This window comes from Boleophthalmus pectinirostris, unplaced genomic scaffold (assembly GCF_026225935.1).
Source record: "Boleophthalmus pectinirostris isolate CB_2022bp ecotype Guang Dong unplaced genomic scaffold, ASM2622593v1 HiC_scaffold_1, whole genome shotgun sequence".
NCBI classification, from domain to species: Eukaryota; Metazoa; Chordata; class Actinopteri; order Gobiiformes; family Gobiidae; genus Boleophthalmus; species Boleophthalmus pectinirostris.
In genome coordinates, this window is record NW_026570970.1 from 19,395,070 (window position 1) to 19,417,618 (window position 22,549).

General features: G+C 39.3%; 1 protein-coding gene across 1 annotated transcript in view; it reads right to left on the reverse strand.

The window, feature by feature from the left end:
• Positions 1–3,980: 3,980 nt before the first annotated feature.
• il1rapl1a (interleukin 1 receptor accessory protein-like 1a) overlaps positions 3,981–22,549 on the reverse strand; it is a 146,080-nt gene continuing 127,511 nt past the window's right edge. The window contains exons 6-11 of the mRNA XM_055149585.1: positions 20,574–20,706; positions 13,407–13,552; positions 10,175–10,321; positions 5,893–6,063; positions 5,185–5,229; positions 3,981–4,702 (exon numbers count right to left, since the gene is read on the reverse strand). Coding sequence (XP_055005560.1) covers positions 3,981–4,702; positions 5,185–5,229; positions 5,893–6,063; positions 10,175–10,321; positions 13,407–13,552; positions 20,574–20,706 — 1,364 coding nt within the window. The remainder of the gene's footprint in view (positions 4,703–5,184; positions 5,230–5,892; positions 6,064–10,174; positions 10,322–13,406; positions 13,553–20,573; positions 20,707–22,549) is intronic.

Sequence of the window (22,549 nt, forward strand, 5' to 3'; positions counted from 1 at the left end):
TTGCTTGCTACCATCCTCATTTCTGTATAGTATATATCTGCATCATTGACACTACTGACACATTTGCACTTGAAGCATGTTGCTCAGTAGACAGATATTGAAGCATCTTGTTCAGTAGGCAGATATGAAAAACACGCAAGCGGAGATAACTGAATTTACAAATGACGCACATCTCCTTGAATAATCTGAGTCACACTCATTCATTTCAGCACAAGTTTTTTTTTTTTCTCAAATGCATTTTCTAAAGTGGCAGGTGCATTTAGATTGGCTGTGAAATGCCCCCTTACACCAGCAGAGTGCAACAGAACTCCACCTTTGCCAGTGGTCCAGATAAAAAAAAACAATTTCCCCAAACTGCAGGCGATATTGTAGCGCTGGCATTGCACCTGTGTTTTTGGATTTTGTGTACCTGTGCAGTACAATATTAAGACAAAATCTGTACAGGGAAATGTTTGCCAGCTTGAATCACTAAAAATGAAAAAAGTGCTTAGGTGGAGCTGACAAATCACTATATACCCAAGAACACACAATGTCACTTTGTATCTACTGTATCTAAGATACAGTATGTACCACAGAATGTTCAATAATCCACTAAATACATAAGATTAAAGGTCCTATATTACACAAAATTGACTCTTGTGTGCTTTAAGCCACATAGAGTTGTGTTTTTTCATTTAGTTTGAACGCTGTATTATTTCTCTGTCTACATCTCCAAAGCTCAAAATCCTCTGTTCCACCTTGTGATGTCATGTAATGTTAGTTTTCAAGTTAACAGCTCCTTTCACTTTTACTTGAGTAGGGCAATTGCCAGACTGAAATCATCCAAATGATTCTAGTGAAAGTGTATGGAATCTAAAAGCACAGTGGAGCATTTCCCATATTACCACATGACATCACAAGGTGGAACAGTGTTTACTGTTTGTTTGAGAGCAGAACTGATCCATAATATGCAAGTTTTTTGTTTTGTTTTTGTTTTGTTTTTTTTTTTTAAACGTGTGAATGAAACAAAACACAACTCCGGGTACGTTTAGAACATAGAACAGAAAACAGTGTAATATGAGCCCTTTGAATGTCTTTATATACAATAGATTTGTAGTTGATAAAATCATAAATCAAAAGAGTAACCAATTTAAGTGTTAATTTTTTGCAAAGGTTCAGTGATGTTTTATAAGTATAATGTGCTTGGATATTATTGGATAGGGATTACACCGTCTAGTCCAATGGTGCTTAAGAATCCGCGTCGGTGTAACCTGTGCAGTGTAAAGCACCGCCAGTTTTCTTCAACTAGAGGCAAACATTAAAACATTAGTAACCCTCTAACTCCCTCCTCAGATACATTATGGTACTACAGGTACATGTCCACAGGGGCGCACGTGTACCCACGCACGGTGGTTTGAAGTGAACTTATCTTATAGTCCTGTTTGTCAGCTCTTCTCACTGGTCTCGGTGGAGTCCATTTTCCCTTCAATTAAGCCCTTAATTGCCCAGGGTAATAAATAGTCTATTAATTCTGTGTTTGCTAATAAAACTCCATCTGTCTGGAAGAGGGTTGCCAGCTCCAACATTGACTATCAGTGCAACTTATGGCTGACACTGCTGTGCGTAAAAACGTATACACCAGAGGCATTCTGTACTCAAAAACACGGACCAAAAAATCCCAGTGGTTCCTCCAACAAACGTTCACAGCACGCGCTCAAAACTGACAACTCTTTACTTTTTCTTTTTTTGTTTGACTTCTGCTCTTACACTTTTGCTCCAACACTGTGTCCTGGTGCGTTCTCTTTGCCCCAGTTTCTCTTTTTATGTGGCTTCCCGTGGGGTTCTGGGGAAAACAGTAATGTTTCAGTGTTTACCCGCGCTCCATCACAAACCCCTTGTAGGTACGCTAAATCCCCAGGAGGGGGCACTATTTGGCAGCACTCCACTTGCTGCCGTGTTTACGTTACCAAACACAACCAGACATCAAAAAAGTCTCCGAAGCTTTAAGCAACTAACAGCCCCCCCATCTTCCCCATCTACTGAAGTATTAAGATAATGGGGATAGATGACGTCGTTTAGTTCATTACAATGTAGTGTTTAACTGTGACTCCCTTTTTTCTAATAAAATATATAGCCTAAGTTATGATCGTAGGCCTTATATTGTGGAGAATTTTATTAGGGACATCAGACATAAATTTCATTAATGAGACAACTGTTTACAAACCCGCTGCATTACTGTCCCCCAGGCTTCGGTTCAGTAGCAGGATTAAAACTAATTGAACCTGTAGTTATTTACTGTGTGCCGTCAGCGGGATCAGAGCGCAGAGAGCGGAGTGTTTTTTCCTCACGAGAGCAGCAGGAGGGGCACGCCGCGTACTTCAGAGGTGCTCCGACGCGCCGTGCCACGAGTTGTACAAGATGATTTTTGCAGCGTTCACTGCTCCAGCCCTTCCAGCCAAAACACCAACTCAAAGGGTCGATCTATCATTAGTCCTTTTTGAGTCATCACTAAATAGGTCACATCGACTAATGAATATTTGAGTGTAATAGCCCTATTAAAGAGTAATGCATTCTGTTTGCTTTAGTGACAGTAAATGGTCAAACAAGGACACAGAAGGAAAAAAAAAAAAACATCAAAAGAAATCAATGTTTTAATGTGCAGTGCGAAAGTAAGGACAACTGATCATGATTGTGTTTCTATAAAGATAGACATTTCTTTCCAAGTGAAAATTGTGTTTATATATTTATATAAATATCTATATTATATAGAATACATATCTATTTGCTATGCATACTCAAAAATCACACCTTCAAATATATTTAAAAGTCTCTCAAAACACAAATGTATTCTTTTCTTTCCTTAAACATAAAGTATCCATATTAACCAAAGGAATGAGGAAGATGGGTATGTTGGTCAAATCAAAACATTGGAAAGGCTGTACTTTTGAATCTAAGAGAGTAGAGGACAGAGTATTTATTGGCGTCGGTCTCAAAAACCACCTTAATGTCCGAACAAACCAAAATCACATTGCAAGTGTACAAAACCAACCAGCATTACACATACACAAACCCCTTTGATGATCAATGAAACGCAAATAAGTATGACTTCTCAAGCAAACTCTTTTCCATTATAAAAATAGACTTCTTTTTAAAATAATCTACAGATTTCTTTTAAGGTGAGGCATTTCACTATCACTCTAAAACAGCAAGGCTGTTTATTTCAATAGAAAATATGAAGCTTTAGAGAGAGATTTGTGAGTCTGTGTGATTGGAGAGGACTAGCACTGCCTCCCAACCGCTCCACCTGGGTCCACTCTGATACACTCGGCCCGCTCCTCCGTCTTTTTGCATATTCTATGATTTTTTTTTAAAGAGAGAATTATTTGAAACAACATACACCTTTCACGAGTATTGTCCAGGCAATTCTGAAGGTGTTAAAGTTCATGTAAACTACACAATGTAAAAAAAGAAAATACCCCCAAAAATACATGTTCGTGTGTGACTTAAAAAATGAACAGCTAAAAAATGACTGTAAAAAATATACAATTCTGAGTAACAAGATAAAGCAAAGTCCTACAGTTGTGAAGGCAACAAATGTGACTAAAACGAAAGACAAATGAAAGGACAAATAGGAAAACACTGATGCTACAAATAAATTGAAATATATGTACAGGACCCTGTTTTCCTTTAGTTGAGTGTATGCACGAGGAGATGGATTATATTAGTGTGCACAAATGCCATTGAGTACTTTCATTTCCTTACATGTCTGTGATTCACTGTTGGATCAAACAGTGTTTCCTGTAATTCCACATAGAAAAATCCACCTGCTGCACAGGTGTGGTCCACATAGAAAAGACACATCCAAAACTGTTGTTTCCCAGTCAGTCCCAGCAGACTGCACCCTCTGGATCCCAAGGATCATTTCATGTGAGTAATACGGTCTGTGACAGCTCTCCTGGTCAGACCGAGGACCTCTGAGCTGTCTGCAGACACTCGCGCTTCTACCAGATGACACTGGAGATGCTGGTTTCTCGTGGCAGCAGAGGGAGCATGGCGTTGTTGGCGTGGGCCTCCTCCAGGCTGTGCTCTCGACTCTTTCCTGGAGGCCGCTGTCCATTGAGCAGTGTGAGTGGGATGTTGCAGTAGGTGTGCTGGTTCCCCAGAGAGGACAGGGGTGGCAGGGTGCCTCCAGGGGGAATGTCAAACTCATAACTGCGGTAGTAGTGTTTCTGCCGCATGGTGGTGTGGTAGGTGTTGTGGAAGGACGAGCGCAGCTCTGGGTGGGCCGTGGCCATGGCTGTGGATGTGGCAGCTGCCATGGAGATGGCGGAGACTGTCTGCAGCTCTCCGAAGGGGCCCTGCTCGCTCACGTCTAGAGCCGGCTCGTGACTCAGCATGGGCTCTGTGCGCCGGAAGGGCATCTCGTACTGCAGCTGCTTCCAGAACTTGGAGTTGAGCTTGTTGCTCTTGGGGCCGTGCCACTTGATGACAGTGAGGGTTTTGATGGTGTGTTTGAGCGCCTCCACCTCTTGATAGTTCATGATGCCTCTGAGCTCAGCACACTCGATCAGTATGACCTTAATCTCTCCGGTCACTAACATGTTTCTGAGCCGAGTCTCCAGCTCAAAGATGCTCCAGCCTCGACGCACCACGTAGTTTGGGGTCATGACTATAATGAGTCGCTTGCTCTGGTCTACGCATCGAGCTACGTCCTCAATGTATGCTGAAGCAATGAAGAGATAAAGACAGAACATAGTGTATTAGATAATATGTTGAAGAAATCAGAAGAGTACATTATTGTAGCCCACAAAGTAAAAACTGCAGCACTGCCCACTGCATGACTCAGGGATTTATTTGCCTTCTGTCTAGAATTTTACAACAATTACTGGACCAAACCAGGAGTATATTCAGTAACAGCTGTTTAAGAGTAACATCCACATTGGCACAGATGAGGACATGTACACACACAACACAGAACACTGACAGGAAATGGCTCTGCTGTCACTTCTATGACCTTGGGGTCACCACTATAGAACAGTAATGAATGGGAATTATTTTAACTTGAAATTTGACAGCTGAGATACTCTGAAATCCAAATGACCAAAAAAAAAAAAAGCGCTTTCAATGTGTTTTAAGCTGATCTCCAGAGAGAGGAGCAGAAATGACAGCAGCTGATACAAGAGGAAAAAGACTGGGGACAAGTACCTCCAAAGAGCCGGGTGTCATCCGGGTAATGCTCATTGGTGAGACCTAAGACATAAACATTTAGACAGTGAAGTCACAGGAGGAAGACTGCACACACAAACAGACAACACCGTGGTGAAACACATCTCCTCCCTCAGCCCGTTTCTTATCTCAAGTATGATTAATCAGATACCATGTTCCTCTGATTGGACATTCATCTACAATGATTCTGGCTTGGCACTGACGCTAGCGGCAATTTTCTTTTGATTAAAGGAAGTCGGCAGCTCAGTCGGCGGGGCTCAGAGGCTCCTCACTTTTCATACTGATGTTTAATTCTGTCTGGACCCAAGTCGGATGTGTGTGTTTGAGTTTTATCTGTTCCTCATGAAGCCCTGAGTACAAACACTGCGCAGCTTCTAACTAGAGCAATGTACCGCTGTGCCACTGACAGACAGCTTAACAGAGGAGCGCGCATCAGGGGATGTTCAGATGGAATTTATGAATGCACAGCCAAGAATATATATATTCAATATACCATGACACCATCCACTATGAATGGTCTTGTATATATTTGAAAATTCACTGCTGTTTCACCTCTAAATTAAAATAATTTTATCGCAGAAAACATGAAACACAAGACGGTGACAATGAATAACACTTCACAAAACATGTAACAGATGTGCAGCCAGTTGGTAAAAACATGAGTAAAGAGAGCCTGGTTTGACTTACTTCCTGTTGGAATGAGATCTCGATCTGGAATGAAGAGTTTGTATCCATAATGCTTCTCCAGAACATCTGGAAGGATTTCCAGAGCAAAGCGCTCCTCCTCTCGGGTCTCCTGGCTCCACTGGTCCGGATCCACTTTGGTGTAGGACAAGTATGCATCATAGTCTTTGTTATCTACAAAATAAAGTGAAAAGTAAATCTGAAACGTGCTTAAATGTCATGGTTTCATAGCAAATTGTATTTCCACAACTTGTTCTTCTCTGCTTCATGAACAAACAGTTGCACTTGAAAAGAAACAAAACATGCACACATCCTTTTTGCTGATGTCAGGATAATTATGTAGCCTATTTGTGGTTCAAAATAAAAGAGTGCTTCTAAAAACAAACAATAGTTTTGTCAGATTTTGTCATCTTTGTGCAACCACTAAAAATGGCTCTTTAGCCATTTTCTAATCTAGAAAAGTCCCCAAACCATCTGGAACCAGGCCCCAGATATTATCAGTCTTTAAATGTATTTTTTCTTTTTCATTGTCACCCAAGATTTATTCTGAAAATATAGTTTCAGTTAATCTGGTAAACAGCATACATGTGTATTCAGACCCATTAAAACCTATATCAGATTAGGATTAGGGTTTTATCAATTTTTTTTTGTTTTACTGGCCCTGCCCACTTACACCAGCCCTCAGATATTATGTACAGGTCCTTAAAAGTAAAAAAGGTTGGGGACCACTATTCTAGACAACAGTCCCTCTTCTTCCTTAGTGACAAGGCTGACACAGACATCCAAATATACAGATTTAATATTATGCAAACAAAAATGTAAGTATGTCAAGTAAGTCCATGTATTCTGTATTTTGAACATTGTGAAATCCAGAATGAACAACAGTAACTCTGAGGGACATGATGGTGTTTTATTTGATGCACTTATTACAAATACAAAAATATCCAAAACCTGCTTTCTCCACTTCTGACTGATTTCCCAGAGGAGAATGGGAACAGACAACGGAGCAGCAGTGGTGACATCTTCAGGTCCTTGTTATTAGCCAAAAATGGGCCAGACAAAAAGAAACAGGAGCAAGTTTGAAAAGTGGAAGGGCCACGGAAGTGCTCAGTACGATCCGAACACATCAAATAAAACCTTTAAATTAGCAACAAACCAGGCTCTGCAAATTAAGCTCCATAGCTCAGTCTGGGAATCAAACATTTCTCTCTGACTGTCCCAGATTGTGTGACTTAATCATGGGGAAGTCAACAAAACAGTCTGTAATAGATAATTCATACTATTGTAGAAAGAAACAAGATTCAAAAATAAGCTCCAGACAATTTTCGTGGAGATGACAGAGCTGAATCGAACTAGAAAAAGAGAGCCAGACATATTATACACAGGAAAGTTTGCCCAATTGGCTAACTGGCTGACGCACTGAGCAGATTTGAAACTTTTTGGTGTTTGAGCTTTTTAGTTTTTAGCATCATATCATGGGATTTTAAACAACTAAAAAGTGCAGCATGTGCAGTTTAAAGGACACAGGTAAGGCACTATTGGTAATTTGCAGCTGAACATCAACATTCCCTTAGGGTAAAATATAAACTTCAGGCTCTGCTTTGTCTGAGGCTTTGTTAGACTTAAATCTGAGCTTTAGTTGATCACAATCTGACCATAAATAACTAACTTAGTGAAAACTACAACAGTTGAGCTGATTTGTGCTGTTAAACAAGTATCTTGCACATAACATCACAGTCACAAGCTCGCAGGCATTAGCCAACAGTTTTTCAGTTAGTCACTCTCACCTCAAACAACTAAACAGGACCACGAACAAATCCATTTTGTTCCATAAATCCTGTTTGTTTGTTTGTTTTTTTCTTGGGTTTACAGATAATCTTAAAACCTTTTTCACACTGTTTGCTAATGTGTGGTAACCTCAGAACATTCTACCATAGAAATACATGTAGAACAGCCCCAGCATGACGTCACTGCAAAGTATCAGTTTGATTGTGTGAAATAACCTGTTTGTTTTTCCCATATCTATGGAGACTGTGGAGGCTGGTTAAGGAACTAACTATGGACCTTTGAGGCTTTTGTGAATGTGATAGACAGAAAACCTTCCAGACCAAAACAACAGAGGTGAGAACGAGGCTTAGAGGCTTTCCTTTTGCGCTCACCTAACCTGCCTGGACGATACTGTGATGCCCGGGCTGCAGGACACGGAGGAGGTGCACATTTGGCTCTTCTCTATCTATCTGTTCAGCTCAGGAAAAAAGAAGTTGCTTGCATTCGGGGAATAGGGATATTGATTTGTACCTGATGGCCTTAAATTAAAGAGGTGCAATGATTTTCAGTAAAGAGTTAGAAGTCCTATTACACGTTTTGCTAATCCAAAATAGTTCTCTGTCACTGTAATGGAAAATTAACTAATTAAATCAATCAGAGTCTATTAATATGAACAATCTTGATAGTAGATTATATTAGTAGTAGCATACATTTGCCTGCAATGTTCCACAGTCTGTGTTAAATCTTTACTTAATTTCTGGTGTTTACTGATAAAAATACCTAACAAGCATTTTTTCTGTGAATGAGCTGGGCTTGCCTGTCACAGATCTGACCTCTAACTTGGTCCTTTAATATCATATGCTTCTCTTCATGCCATCCTTGGAGCATTACAGGTAAAGCATCATCTCCATGAAGCTATACTGGTGTAAGGTCCTCCACCAGAAAAATACATAGTACACAGTTGGTAGAGCGTTTGTCCACTGATCCGAAAGTTGGTGGTTTGAACCCCACTCTCAACATACACATCATTGGTTGAGCAGTCAAATCCACTGACCCACATGTTGGCTGATTCCAGCTTCCACAGATGAATGCTGTCATTGTGTCCTTGGGCAAGACACTTAACCCACCTCGCCCCCCCAGTGTCTGCGTACACTGGTGTATGATGGTGTATGTGTGTGTTCCTTGTTGTGAAGCGCTTTGAGTACCTTGAAGGTGAAATGGAGCTATATAAAAATGTGACTTATTTACACCTTTAAGATACAATTAAATAAAGCCAGCATTTGAAATATATTTTCAGTAACACTTTAGTTTAGGGACCACATGTTTATCACCAATCAAGTGGTAATTGACTGTTAATTAACTGTTACTTAGCTATCAGTTGAAATGTATCATTTATTAATGCTTATTAAAGAGTTTCATATTAAGCTATATTCTGATCTGTTATAATGTTGTTCCCTCATCAAAAACAACCAGAGTTGTGTTTTGTTTCATTCACACAAACTCTGCATATTTAGGATGAGTTCTTCTCTCAGGCAGAAAACACTCTGTTCCACCTTGTGATGTCATGTGGTAATACAGGAAGTGCTCCACTGTGTTTTTAAACTCCATACACCCTCACTAGGATCAATTACAAAATTTTAGCCCTGTAATTGCCAATCTCTACTGAACTAAAGATTATAGGTAACTCTAACTTGAAAACCACCTCTTCATGACATCATAAGGTGGAACAGAGCATTTTGAGCTTTGGAGATGTAGACAGACTGATAACAGAAACAAAACATAAGTCCAGGTATGTTTTTGAAGAGGTAACATCATAACATGGCTTAAAAATAACAAGAGTCATTTTTTTTAAATATAACCTTTAAGATTTCAGTGTATGTATGAAAACATCTATAGTAATCCCCACTACTTTAATGGGGAGAAAATGGTTAATGGCTTAGTACTTGCAAAATATGGACTTAGATAAAAATGCATTGAAAGTACTTACAGGCCTACTTAAGTGTACTTGCATTTTACCATTAGCTGGCTATTAATACATGGTTCCTAAACTTTAGTGTTATCATATGTTCTATCTGTTTTGTAGTTGTATTCCAAAAGAAGTAGTGTTATCACAGTGAACTAAAAGAGTAAGAGTTCTTGTGTCTTAAATAGGGAAGTTGCTTTAAACCTCACAAGTCTCTGTACACTGCTTCTTGGCCCTACACCAGAGAAAGGTGGACACATCATCGGGTGACGTATTGAGACTGATCTCTTTTTAAATGGGAAACAAATTGAAAATCTGTCTTGGCTCTTCCCTATGCGCCCACTGCACCTACACAATCACACATGCCACCACTGCTACAAACCAGAAGGGGAGAATGAAGAGACAGAAAAATGGTCCACTGTCACCTGTGTAGCCCTATAACCGCATCGATGGAGGATTGAGAAGATAAATCAACTAACCCAGTCTTTATGAGCTTTTTTGAATAAGAAAACACACAGGTTAGAATGACAAAACAGGGAGAGGGTCCTTCGTTACCTCCATCAAGATCCTCGCTGCCGAAGTGTCTCCTGTAGCATAGCATGAGCTCGATCTTGTAGCACTTGTAGAGGGAGATGAGGAAGATGAGAAGGAGAAGAATAGCTCCCAGACCTCCTGCCAGCTCTACCGTGTACATCAACTCTGCTGAAACACACAGGCAAAGCAACAGTAAGTTTCAACTGGAGCTCACAGAAACAAAACACTGACTAAATAAATAATACATTATGGCTCGCTGCAGAAGTTTAAACGTAAAAATAAATGATGCAACCTTGTGTACAAATTTCAGTTTAGTTTCGGTACACTGCCTTGCATAACCTGAGGGCTATAGCAATAGATTATCACGATCCAGAATCTGATGACGTGACAATTTTAGGTTTAGCGCAGGGGCCTGTAAAACTCTAAAGGAAATTTACAGTTTTTGAAAGAAATATCCGAACTCATGATTACTGATTCGTATCATTATTTGCTAGGGACTGGCTCAACAAACTTGCCTGTCTTAAAGTTATGTTTTAAAGTCCTTTCAGCTGACAAGAAAAAGGACTGATGACAAATAATGGCTCCACTTTTCTTTTTTTAACTAGTCTGGATGTTGTAATGTCCAATACAACCAAAACAAATACACTGTAAGATGACATAGTATGCAAAATTCTGTTATTGATGTTTTCTTCACACAAATACACCATTAAATACTACTGCTGTATTTACACAAATGTGTTTTTTATACTTAGAAAACATACAGGAGGCATCCAATATGTAACAAGCAAGCACTTTTACCAGCTTTATAATATTAGATTAAACAGAGAAAGTAGGAGAGCTGTAATAACCTTGAATAGACCAGGTTTAAAACAAGTTTAGGGAGAAGAAGGTCTATATAAGAAAACCAGAGATAATGAGAAACTGGCTTGATTTCTTTTGGAGCAGAGCAGCAGTGACACAGCTCCACACTTTGGCTGCAGTCCACACTGGGACACTTTTAGGATTAGATTGTATTTAAAACTGTAGTACTTATCTCACTCCTTCTGTGTAAAGTATTAGCTCTCTCTCTCCCCTCCCGCCTCCATTCTTCTTCTCTATTATCTCATCTAGATCGCCCCAGAGACACAGCTCAAGGAAGGATGACTTATGTTGTGTATTAAAGCGGCATTTACCTGACTGGCTCTGCTTGAACAGCTCACCTTATATATCTGTCACTGAGGGCTGCAACGCTCAGCTGTTACCATGACAACGTGTATGCAAGCACTGCATTATTAGATTATCTGCATCGCCACGCTGTATACTCTTCGGTCTATTTTCAAATACATAAGACTGGACATTATGCCGAATTCACTGTTGGATTTTCTAACTTTATCTTGGTTAAATCAGTGATGTTGTTGTTAGGCCCTAAGAGGCAACTGCGATTGTGATTTTGGGCTCTAAAAATACACTGAATTTAAAAAAACTAAACAATACTGTAGTTGTTATTTTTATTATTGTGGTCATTAAAGAAAAGTCACAATAGTAGTTTAGCAAATAGTGGTTAGTAGATGCACTCAAAAAGTTTGATGTTGTTTCAGAAATAGCACTTACTGTTACTTCTACTCAAGTAACAAATCATATACTATACATACAGATTACTATATGAATAATATGTTGAAATAAAAAATGCTAGCCTAAGCCTCCAGTCTCACTCCCCCCTTTTCCCTGTCAGCATTCCTCTTTTCCATATGAAGAGGGGAGGCCTGCAGAGACTGCCACAGATCTGCTGCAGGCCATACAACTGTCCACTGATGCATTCTGGGAAAGAGATACATGAAATAAACATTAGACTATCGTTGGAGAGGAAGACGGCGTTTGTACTTGAAGTATCTTGAAGCGGACTTCAGCTTGAGCTTCAGCTTTGAAATAAATGGAGAGCTCCTCACACACTCACTCACACACGAGTCCACAGAAGCAGTTTACTGAGGCGTAGATTAAAGCTCACTGACAGACACACGAGCACTGGAGAATTGTAATTGTAGTAGGCAAAAACGGCTGGCCGATCGTGGGACGCAAAAAGACCAATTTGGTGTTTAAAGAGCCATCAAATTGTGAGTCTTTAAGGGTGACAGCCAGTGTGTGCAAACAGTTTTAGACAAATAAGAAGAAGAAATGTGGAGAAAAGTGCACAAGAGACTGCCAAACAAGCACAAAACAAAAGCTGTGAAGATGTCCCATTTACTTTTACAGGTGAGCTCGGCACTATTTGAGATGTGGCCTTCGAGATGACAAAACTGGGCTCTCACAAAAACACTTTGAAAAGTTGGCTCAAGCATGGCTCAAGGTTTTACATTTCTGCAAATTTGGTTCTGTGTGAGCTGAACATTTCTCCATTTTGTTGCCATCAATTTCAAATCTGTTTTTAGGTGAATCTAAACCTAATCATTTATGGTTTATAATAAAATGTGCATTTATTTTCAAACAACGCTAGGACTACCATATTCATCTGCTAAAGCTAATCTAACTCTTTTATGAGCAGCAGATGTGGTCTCGTCTCAGCCCTGTCCACCTTTTGAGATCAGGGTCTCTTTCAAAAACTCAAGAATATGTGTGGGAAGTGCTTTCAATGTTAAACAAAATTCTGATTCTTTCAAATACAAATTTGAAAAACTAGTGCACTATTAAAGATGCACACAAGGCCATTGTTAAATATATGTGGTGAAGGTCCATTCTGCCTTTTTTACAGCATTTCTTTTGTCGTACAGGAGTGTTTGATTTGTAGAAGCTTTCCTACTGTTTGGCAAAACAATTTAAGCAGTCAACAAGATACATCACAATGTCGTCAGATGCTTCTGATGAAGGCTACAGGAAGTAGAAACTTCCAAAACAATAATGATAAAATAGTCACGATAAATGAGGATATGACCCATAATAATATTTCACAACTGAATCAAATGTTGGTGTTCAACACTTGTTTTTCCTAATAAATTATATAACATCGTTTACATGTATTGCTGCAGTTGGTTCAACAAACTTAAGCCAAGATCAGAAACATAGATGCAAATGTTTTTGAAGAAACTGTTTATGTTCTCCCTAGACATCCACGGAGCCGTATTCCCACTTGAGTGATGGGCTGATGGAGCCTTGAATATTTGATCTTTCACATAGTTTTAATGAAGACATAAAATGGCAGCTACAGAGTATATGGAGTGGAATGTGTGAAAGTTTGAGCCATAATTTTGGCTGAGATGGTGAGTGGTGAAAGAGGTCTTACTCTGTCTTAGGATTTGCACGGTGCCGTGTCGCCGACCGTTGGCATTTTCCACATAGCAGGAGTAGTTGCCCATGTCCTCCTCCTCCACTGAGTCTATCGTCAAGGAGATGACCACCTCCTGTTCCCCCAGATGCTCCTTTACAACCCTGAAACACAAACAAAGACTTTAACAACTTGATATAAAACATTAAATGGCCTTACTCTATTCAGAAAGCACAGTTCTCATATTTTTCCAGTAATAACATGAAACATTCATTGCACTTCATTAAAGGTGCACTATGTAACCTTTTTTGTTGGATGGTCGGCCATTTGCTTGCTTGGAATACTCCACAGTTTGACATTAAATTGATCTACCATGCATTTATTCAATTACTGGAGTTTTAATTGCTAAAATAACTCTTTAAAACTGGGAGAGGGCTCCCCTCTCACAGATCTGACTTGTAATTTGGCACAGTGCTTGTCTCCTAGGACAGACAGATAAGTTTTAAGATATTCTTGTGACCATTCCGGGCAAAGGAATAACATCTCCATGGAAACAAGCAGATAGTGAATCCTGCATCAAAAATATTTTTGCATGGTTCTTTAAAACATGATCCAAATTTGCTTTCACTCGACTCTTTCTATAAGACACTTCGACAAGTACTTCATGGCCTATTTGCTACTGATGCTTCACAGCAAAAACTGGAGGGATACAATTTCAGGGTAAAATATTTCAGAGTTGTTTTTAACACAAAAAGTGTTATTCAAACTATTTGAAAGTTAAATGGGGGTTTAAGGTTAGTTGCTTATTTGAGTTGATATGGTTGAAGTTAATTAATGTTCCCCTAGTATTAATTAAAGTTCCCTTAATGTTTGGCACCTCCCACCCACTACTTCAAACTCCAGACCAGTTAGAACCAGTTTTGTACATAATTTCATCTTAAATTAACTAAAATAATTTGTAAAAATAAAGCACCTCTGTTTGTTGTTTAGCTAAATCGGGATAACTCAAAAAAGTTTTACACTTCCAAAAATGTTAAATTAACTCAATTAACAGATTGGACTCATATAAACCCTGAGAAAATGTTAAAATTGATTCTGTGAGAGTCAGTTTAACACACCACTGTTTGCTGTGTTCTACTTAATCCCACTAAGGTACAAGTTAAAAATGACAAGATATCACTTAGTACATCAATATAATGGGACATACACAGTGATACACAATACGATGTGCTCATTGTAAAATGGCCCCTCTAACATGACCACTGCCACATGTGCACGGCTCCCCCTCGGTGTTACTGTAAGTACTTCACGCTATGTTAATTCTTTTCTCTGCACTCAAAACATATGAGAAATGAAAATCAATAAGGGCTCTTCCTCGGCGGGTGCGGGAGGGGAAATCAAATAACGGCCATGAGGAGGAAATCTTTTTATAGCGGCTGCCATGGTAACGGGGAAGGAAGGAGAGAAAGTAATATTCCATAAAGTCAATGAGTGTCCCCCGCTGGGCTGCTTGAGCCTCATACACAGTACTTAGCCCACTTTGAACGGCGCCCTCCACTGCACTGGTGATGCATGGCCAACAACAATGTGCAAATGAGAAAGTTAATTGTTTATATATTTGCACATGCTTATTTTTCGCCTATATCGTGTGTTAATAAAAGCGACGTGTGAGGTAGAGTAGTACAAGTAGGGGGGTAATGACTATGAAGCATCTCTCCAGTCACTGCTTCAGGCCGATAAACTGCACATAAGGACGCCTTGTTGAAGAGATTTAGACTCGGTAATTGAAAGTGTATCATGGGTTTTAACTACGAGTGGCTGACAACGGCCATATTTGACTTTTTTTCCTTGCATATTTAGCCACTGTGGAATGTTGGCGCTAGGATAGAAGGAGCAATGGGAATAATTCATGGATCTCTCGAGGGAAGGCGGGGAACTTTGAAGCCTGCCTCTTCATATTAGCATGTACGCTACGAGCCGGCGCAGCTGATGGGGACCGGCCCGGTGGATAATGACCGCACCAAAGCTAAATGTGGGGCTCATGAGTGAAGCTTGGGGTGGGGGTTTGGGGGATGAAAGGGGGGGCAGGTCTGGGTTAGTTACATGGGCAATTAGCTGCTCATCTCTCCATGTCGTTTCATAATTTAGTTAATCCATATATACACATCAAAGTGCAGAGGCACTTGAAACACAAGAAAGCACCAAGATGCAACTACCTCAGTGGTACCAATACTGTAGCTAAAACCTGTTCCAGTTATTGTAACTAATACTGAGCATAATTGACTATTGAGCTTTAAGTCATGTTAAAATGTTGTTAACTCCTCAAAAACATGCCTGGAGTTGTGTTTTGTTTCATCAGCACATGTTTGAGTAATCCTGGATTATTAGGCAGTCTGCATCCCCCTAAATCAAAATTCTCTAGTGTGGTAGTTTTCAAGTTAGCAGCTATCTTTTACCTTTAGTTCAGCAGAGATTTGGCAGTTCCAGGGTTGAAATCTTCTAAATGATTCTAGTGTAGGTGTATGGAGAACTTCCTGTAATGGCACATGTCATCACAAGGTGGAACTAAGTCTTTTCTGTTTGAGAGAAGAACTCAGCCTAAGTATACAGGGCTTATGTGTTTAAATGGACAGTTTGTAATTTTGGACATAGGACCTCGTTTCCTAGTGAGCCAGAGTGTTGAAGACGTATGGAGACCCTTTTTAAAATATTCCATCCAGTCCTTGTATTTGCAGAGGTCGCTGGTGCTAGGCTAGTGCATGTTAATGGCCATAGTTAGCCTGCCACTAAAAACAGTTACTTAAGGAAAACAGTTATTACGCCAAACTGTCGATATAAATGTCTGTGTCGATAGAATAATTTTAAAAGTAAAACCAACCTTGCATTTGAAGGATTTATGTCTGAGCAGAAGCAGCGAGTTGTATTTCCTGATAGAAAGCTTGACAGCGTTGGACTGACATATGAGAAAATAGTCCCTCAGCATGCGACAATTCATGCGATACAAGGTTAGTTTTATTTCAAACACTATTCTATCAACACAGACATTTACATCGATAGTCTGGCATTATAATTGATTTGCTTCGGGTGCTTTGTGGAGTGAGTAAGTGGCAGGATAACTATGGCCATTGACATGCACTAGCCTAGCACCAGCAATCTCTGCAAATACAAGGACTGGATGGAATATTTAAAAAAGTGTCTCCACACGTCTCCAACACTCTGGCTAATTAGGAAATGAGGTCCTATGTCCAAAATTCCAAACTGTTTCTTTAGGTGTTAAACATGTGTGAATGAAACAAAACACCACTTCAGGTTGTTTGTGAAGAGGAAACATTATATTTTAACATAGATCAGGAAATAGTGTAATATAAACTCTTTAAAATGTAACACAGGACATTGATGCATAAATAAGTATACTCTCTAATTGGGTAATGATATTCGTTCTCCTATATTATAACATATTTAATTTAGAATGTATACATTGTTAGTTAATTCATATACTTAAATGCATTAATTGTAATTTATATATATTTAAATAATTTAGTTATTGCATTTTTCAACCCTCCCTGTGTTTAGAGCTGCATATCTGTATGTGTAAAACTGCTGTGAGGAAGTGTTACCTATTTTAACAAAAGCACAATTAGATACACACATGAATGAACAGAAATCCTACTGCTACTAAAATTAATTCTTTGTCAAATTTGTACAGTCAATTTATAACATTCCATCTATTCTCTGAACAACTGCACGGCTCCGTATCGATCCTTTCCCACAGACGTTTTGTGTTGTATTGCTAATTTTAATCACTGCATCGGCCTATGCAAAAGCCCATTCAAGCGAGTTATGATAACAGCAAAAAGCCTTGTTCCACCGCCTCCTGTAAATGTGAAATTATGGAGCTGGGTTACCATAGAAATGAACTCCTCCGGATCAATATGCTCCAAGTTGGGCTAACACACACGCCTAAGGAAATGAGATGCTCCTCCCTCTCAGGTCAAGATCTGGAGTTTCACAAAGAAAGCTAAAAGTGTCTGCATGTGGGCTGAGTGGGAGAAAGCTAGAGAACACTATTTGGCTTTAATAATTGTCATATTGTGTGTCTTTGGTTCTTTGTTGTACCTAAAACAATGAGGTGCACTGAAGAAGAAAAACAACAACAACATAAAAATAAATTACATTCAGTGGTTAAAAGTCCAAATTAATCCATATGCATGTGCAGTTTTGTATTAATGCAAATAACGACTTTAAAAAACACTGCAATTCAGCACAGGGTAAAGGTTCACTATGCACATTTTCTGATGGAAGGTCTCCTGCTTTTCCTGCTACTACTACTACTACTACTACTACTACTACTACTACTACTACTACTACTATTACTACTATTACTACTACCACTGCTACCACCACCACCAACTACTACTACCAACTACCAACTACTACTACTACCACTACTACCAACACTAGCACTATTACTACTACTACTACTACTACTACTACTACTACTACTACTACTACTACTACTACTACACTACTTCCACTACTACTACCACCACTACCACCAACAACAACTACTACTACTACTGCTACTACCACCACTACCACCACTACTACTACTCCTACTACTACTACCACTACTACCACTACTATTACCACTACTACTACCACTACCACTACCACTACTAATTATCTATCTCCATAGAGACAAACAGGTGATGCCACCATGTTAAGTTACAGGTCAGATCTGCGAAAAGGTGATCACGCGCACATTAAGAATGGATGATTGTTAAGGTAATTTTTAAAGCTAAACACCTAAATAAATGCAAAAGAGAGAAGATCTCCATGGTGACATCAGGTGTGGGACACTTTAAGGCCGCAACAAGGGGCCCCCACCTTGACTACATCCCTCCGAACCATGTGAATCCTCGCAAAACTACGGTCGTCGCATGGAACCTCACTTCTTCTCCGTGCATAGAATCTCCACACACACCCCCGCTCCTCACTTTCTACTGCCTCGCCTAATCAATTTTCTGTAGGAAACAGTGTTATGCCATCACTTACTTTATACATTATTTTTTATTGTTTAGCTCTAACCTTCCAGCATTACAAAAGTGAGTTATCTAGTATCTTTTACAGTAACAGTGCAGTAATGCAGTGATTCACCAAATGAAAATCCGGTTTTATCTGGACTAAGGATAGACCAAAATACTACCCTGTAAACTGTAATTCGAAGGATTGAAAAACTGTGGTTAGAAACAGTAGCACCAGGAGGAGGAGGAGGATAAGATGATGGCATATAGCAAATGATCGAAGCACTGCATGAAGTATGTCTATGAATTATTAAGCACATCTCCCTTTAGCCTGTTGGAAATCCTGAGGCCAGTGAGTAATGGTGAATGACACACACATCCAATCCAAAATAGAGAATTTTGAATATTTCCTCGGTGGTGCCCTGTCCCCCTCCCCTCTCGGCCCATCTGCATGCTGGTACAGGTGGGTGCAGTGCAGGGGAATAGTGATAGTGGCAGTGGTGTGAAAAATGGCGGTTGTTAACCATCTGACAGGCCTGTCTCCCCCGAGCTGCAGCCTCTCCAAACAGCTCTAATGGGAAACATGCACATACACTTGGAGAGCCACTTGTTTAAATGTGTCCTACACCGACAAAACGAGAAATGACACGGAGATGGGTTAGTTTGGAATATCAGCTCCAAAAAGAGAAATGTTACCTGCTAAAGCAAATGGGGGCAGGGAATGTGAGAGATATTGGTCCTGTATGCTGTTTACTTTCCCATACGCTACAAACTGAGGTAGGTTGTCCAGGTTTTTATGTATATACGATGGAGGAGCATGACAAATAGAGATGTAGAAAACTGTGAATGTTGTATATTGTGTAATAAAATTTATTCCTTAATCAAACACACAACCAAAATCCATTAACTCTACTCTTCCTTCTTCCTTCAGATAAATGGTTTATGAGGGGACTAGTACTCTGATTACAACTACAACCACTACAACTACTACAAGCACTACAACTCTTAAAGCAAAAGATAATGTTATTTTGCCTTTTTTTTTTTTTCTTTTAAAAATGTTTGCCCAGTTGACAGAATTTAATTTTCTTTTGCTATGTGCAACATCTGGATTATTTGAGTGATAACACAGGAAACTACTACACCTACCATAACAGTTACTACTACTACTACTACGATAACTACTATTGTCTACTAACTATTACTACTACCACTACTACTTACTACTTCTACTGCTACTACCACTTACTACTACTTTTTATTACTACTACTACTACCACTTTCTACTACTGCTACTACCACTTACTACTACTTTTTACTACTACCACTACTACTACTACTACTACTACAACTAGTACTACTACTACAACTACTACTACCACTACTACCAACTAGTACCACTACTACTAGTACTACTACTAGGCAATTAAAAAAGTAAAGAGGGAAAAACAGAATATGCTTATGTACTATTATTAAAGACCCTCTGAACTTTAAGCATCAAATGAATAGGAAGAATTAGCGCTACATGCAGTCATGAGTTCACCAGAGTGTGCAAACAGAGTATATGATTTATGAAACTTTTCCAACAGCAAAGAATTTACCTGCTATATACTTTAAATTGCCATGGAAACAATATATTATCATGAAAAGGTATAATATTCTTGTTTGTTGCATCTGATTGTATCTTATCCTATTCACATACACATTCTTATCTGGCTGCCATTAGCATTAAACTGTATTTGGATATCATTACTTCCTATTGAGTAATAAAAGATAACGATGTTGCACAGAGCCTCCTTGGCAGTTGACATGTTTATTGTACCTAATAAAACTAAAAGTGCCAAAATACATATTCATTCTCTCTAATGAGCTTCGTATCTGCAAGATATGAAAACCACAAACACAATGGAAGCAGCTTTTGAAGACAGTGACTAAATCTTTCCATGCATTTATCATTTCAAATATGAAGTTAATGACCTAAAGCAGTCAAACCCTCTCACAGCATTTATTTATCTCTTAAATGTCTCACTGTGATTTGCTCCTACTCCAGAAAGAGGAATGCTTCACACTTCCATATTGATATAGACAAGAGAAGGTGTTTTCAGGACCAAGGACAGCTCTGCACATGTTTACAGCCGGTTAGTGAGATGGTAAGATGTCTTACTTGATGTCGCTCTCTTGAACTCGCTCTTCATCCAAATCCTCCACAAACTTCTCCCCTTTCATCCAGTACATGATCGGCGCTGCTTCTCCTTTGTAGCCGAAAAAGGCTCTGCACGTCAGGTTCAGAGTACTACCTGCACAGACAAAACACAAAGAGTAAGGAAGGGCGAAGGAAACTTGGATACTTTGTCAGTGCAATGAGCTTAATTTTAATTGGAGAGATGCACTTCATTATTCGTTTAAAAAATAAATTTGAGTTTAATTAAGTTTAGTGATACAGCTGCTCGATTATGGAAAAAAATCATTATCATAAATATTTTAGCCAATACTGAAATCAGAATTATATAAACGATTATTTTTAGTCACACAATGTATGTATTCAGCATTTCTCTCTCTAAAAACACTTTGCTATTGATAATTTATGCAAAACTTTTAAATTGAAAATGAATATAGACTACAACTGTAGTCAAACTACTGTATTTTGCACTCACACCTGCACAACTGAACTGGGCCATGGTCAATGACATCACGACACGACACTGTTTGTTTACATGTGGTGCAGCAGAGCTAAAGCTTTTAGCAGAGAAAATAAGTCCAGTGGCAGAAACATCTATTAAATAGTGAGGCAGATATGAGTCCTGCTGCGATACACACTCCTCCATGAGTTTATGGATATAATAACGGTGTGGAGGAGTGAGGACAGTCGGAGATGAAGAGAGGAGGAGCAGTGAGGACAGCTGGAGACGAGGACAGGAGGAGTGAGGATAGCTGGAAACAAGGACAGGAGGAGAAGTGAGGACAGCTGGAGACGAGGACAGGAGGAGTGAGGACAGCTGGAAACAAGGACAGGAGGAGAAGTGAGGACAGATGGAGATGAGGACAGGAGGAGAAGTGAGGACAGCTGAAGATGATGCTGCAAAATTTGTTTCTGTCACAGTCCGTATTGAAGGTCAGCACAGATTCACTGTGTGTTTTAGACACTTCATTCACTGTTTGTATCATATGAGTGTTACATCAGTGCACCTGACAACGTAAAGTAAAGTTGTGTGTGTGCACGTACATGAGCAACCAGGCCATACTTTGTACCACTTCCTCCAACCAGGCTAAAGTCCCATTGATGACAAACGTCATCACACTGGACAAATGTACCGTGCTTTAGGGGCGATCCATGCTTGGGCACGGTTCTAAAATCCTAGTGTGAGTGCACCCTAGAAATAGATTTTTTGAGTTTGAGATTATATGAGTTTGAAGATTGTTTGACACATGAATCAAAATTGCGATCACAATTCAATTAATTGCACAGCTTTACTTAGTGACCTTGGTATGTTTGGCAGATTTTAAGATTGGATGCCAAGCCTGTTGCAACCACATGACTTAAAGGTCCTATAGTACACAAAATTAACACTTGAGAACCTTTGATCCTGTTATAATGCTACCTCATCAAAAACATACCTGGGGTTGTGTTTTGTTTTATTCAAACATGTTTCTTGTGAAGGTCTATAGACTTTAAAAACAAGGTGGGGCATCTCCTGTATTATCACAAGGTGGAACAGAACATTATAAGAATTGAAATAATGCAATATGGGCTCAGTAAACATACTCCAAATGCTTAATGTTATAAAGCAGACAAACTGTCCAATTACTGAGCAACCTGCTTATTCTCCAGCAGCATTGTTGTCGTATTAGAGGCTGGATGGTGGTAATTGTTGTTGAATTGTTTCATTTGTTTAAAATTAGCTGACAGCATTTTGAATACCCCTTCCACCTCTGCAAAACATATTACTCAATACTTGTTAGTAGTCAAAGAACAGTAGTGTTGCAACATTTACTTTTATTTGACTTTGTTTTGCTGATACGTTATTGACTTTTCCACCAGCAGGTTTTAGCTTGAGTCCTCTACACTTCACCTTTATACCCACAGTGAGGCTTACATGCTCCCCCACCTGAGGCCAGAATCAAGTTGTAATTAAAACAGAC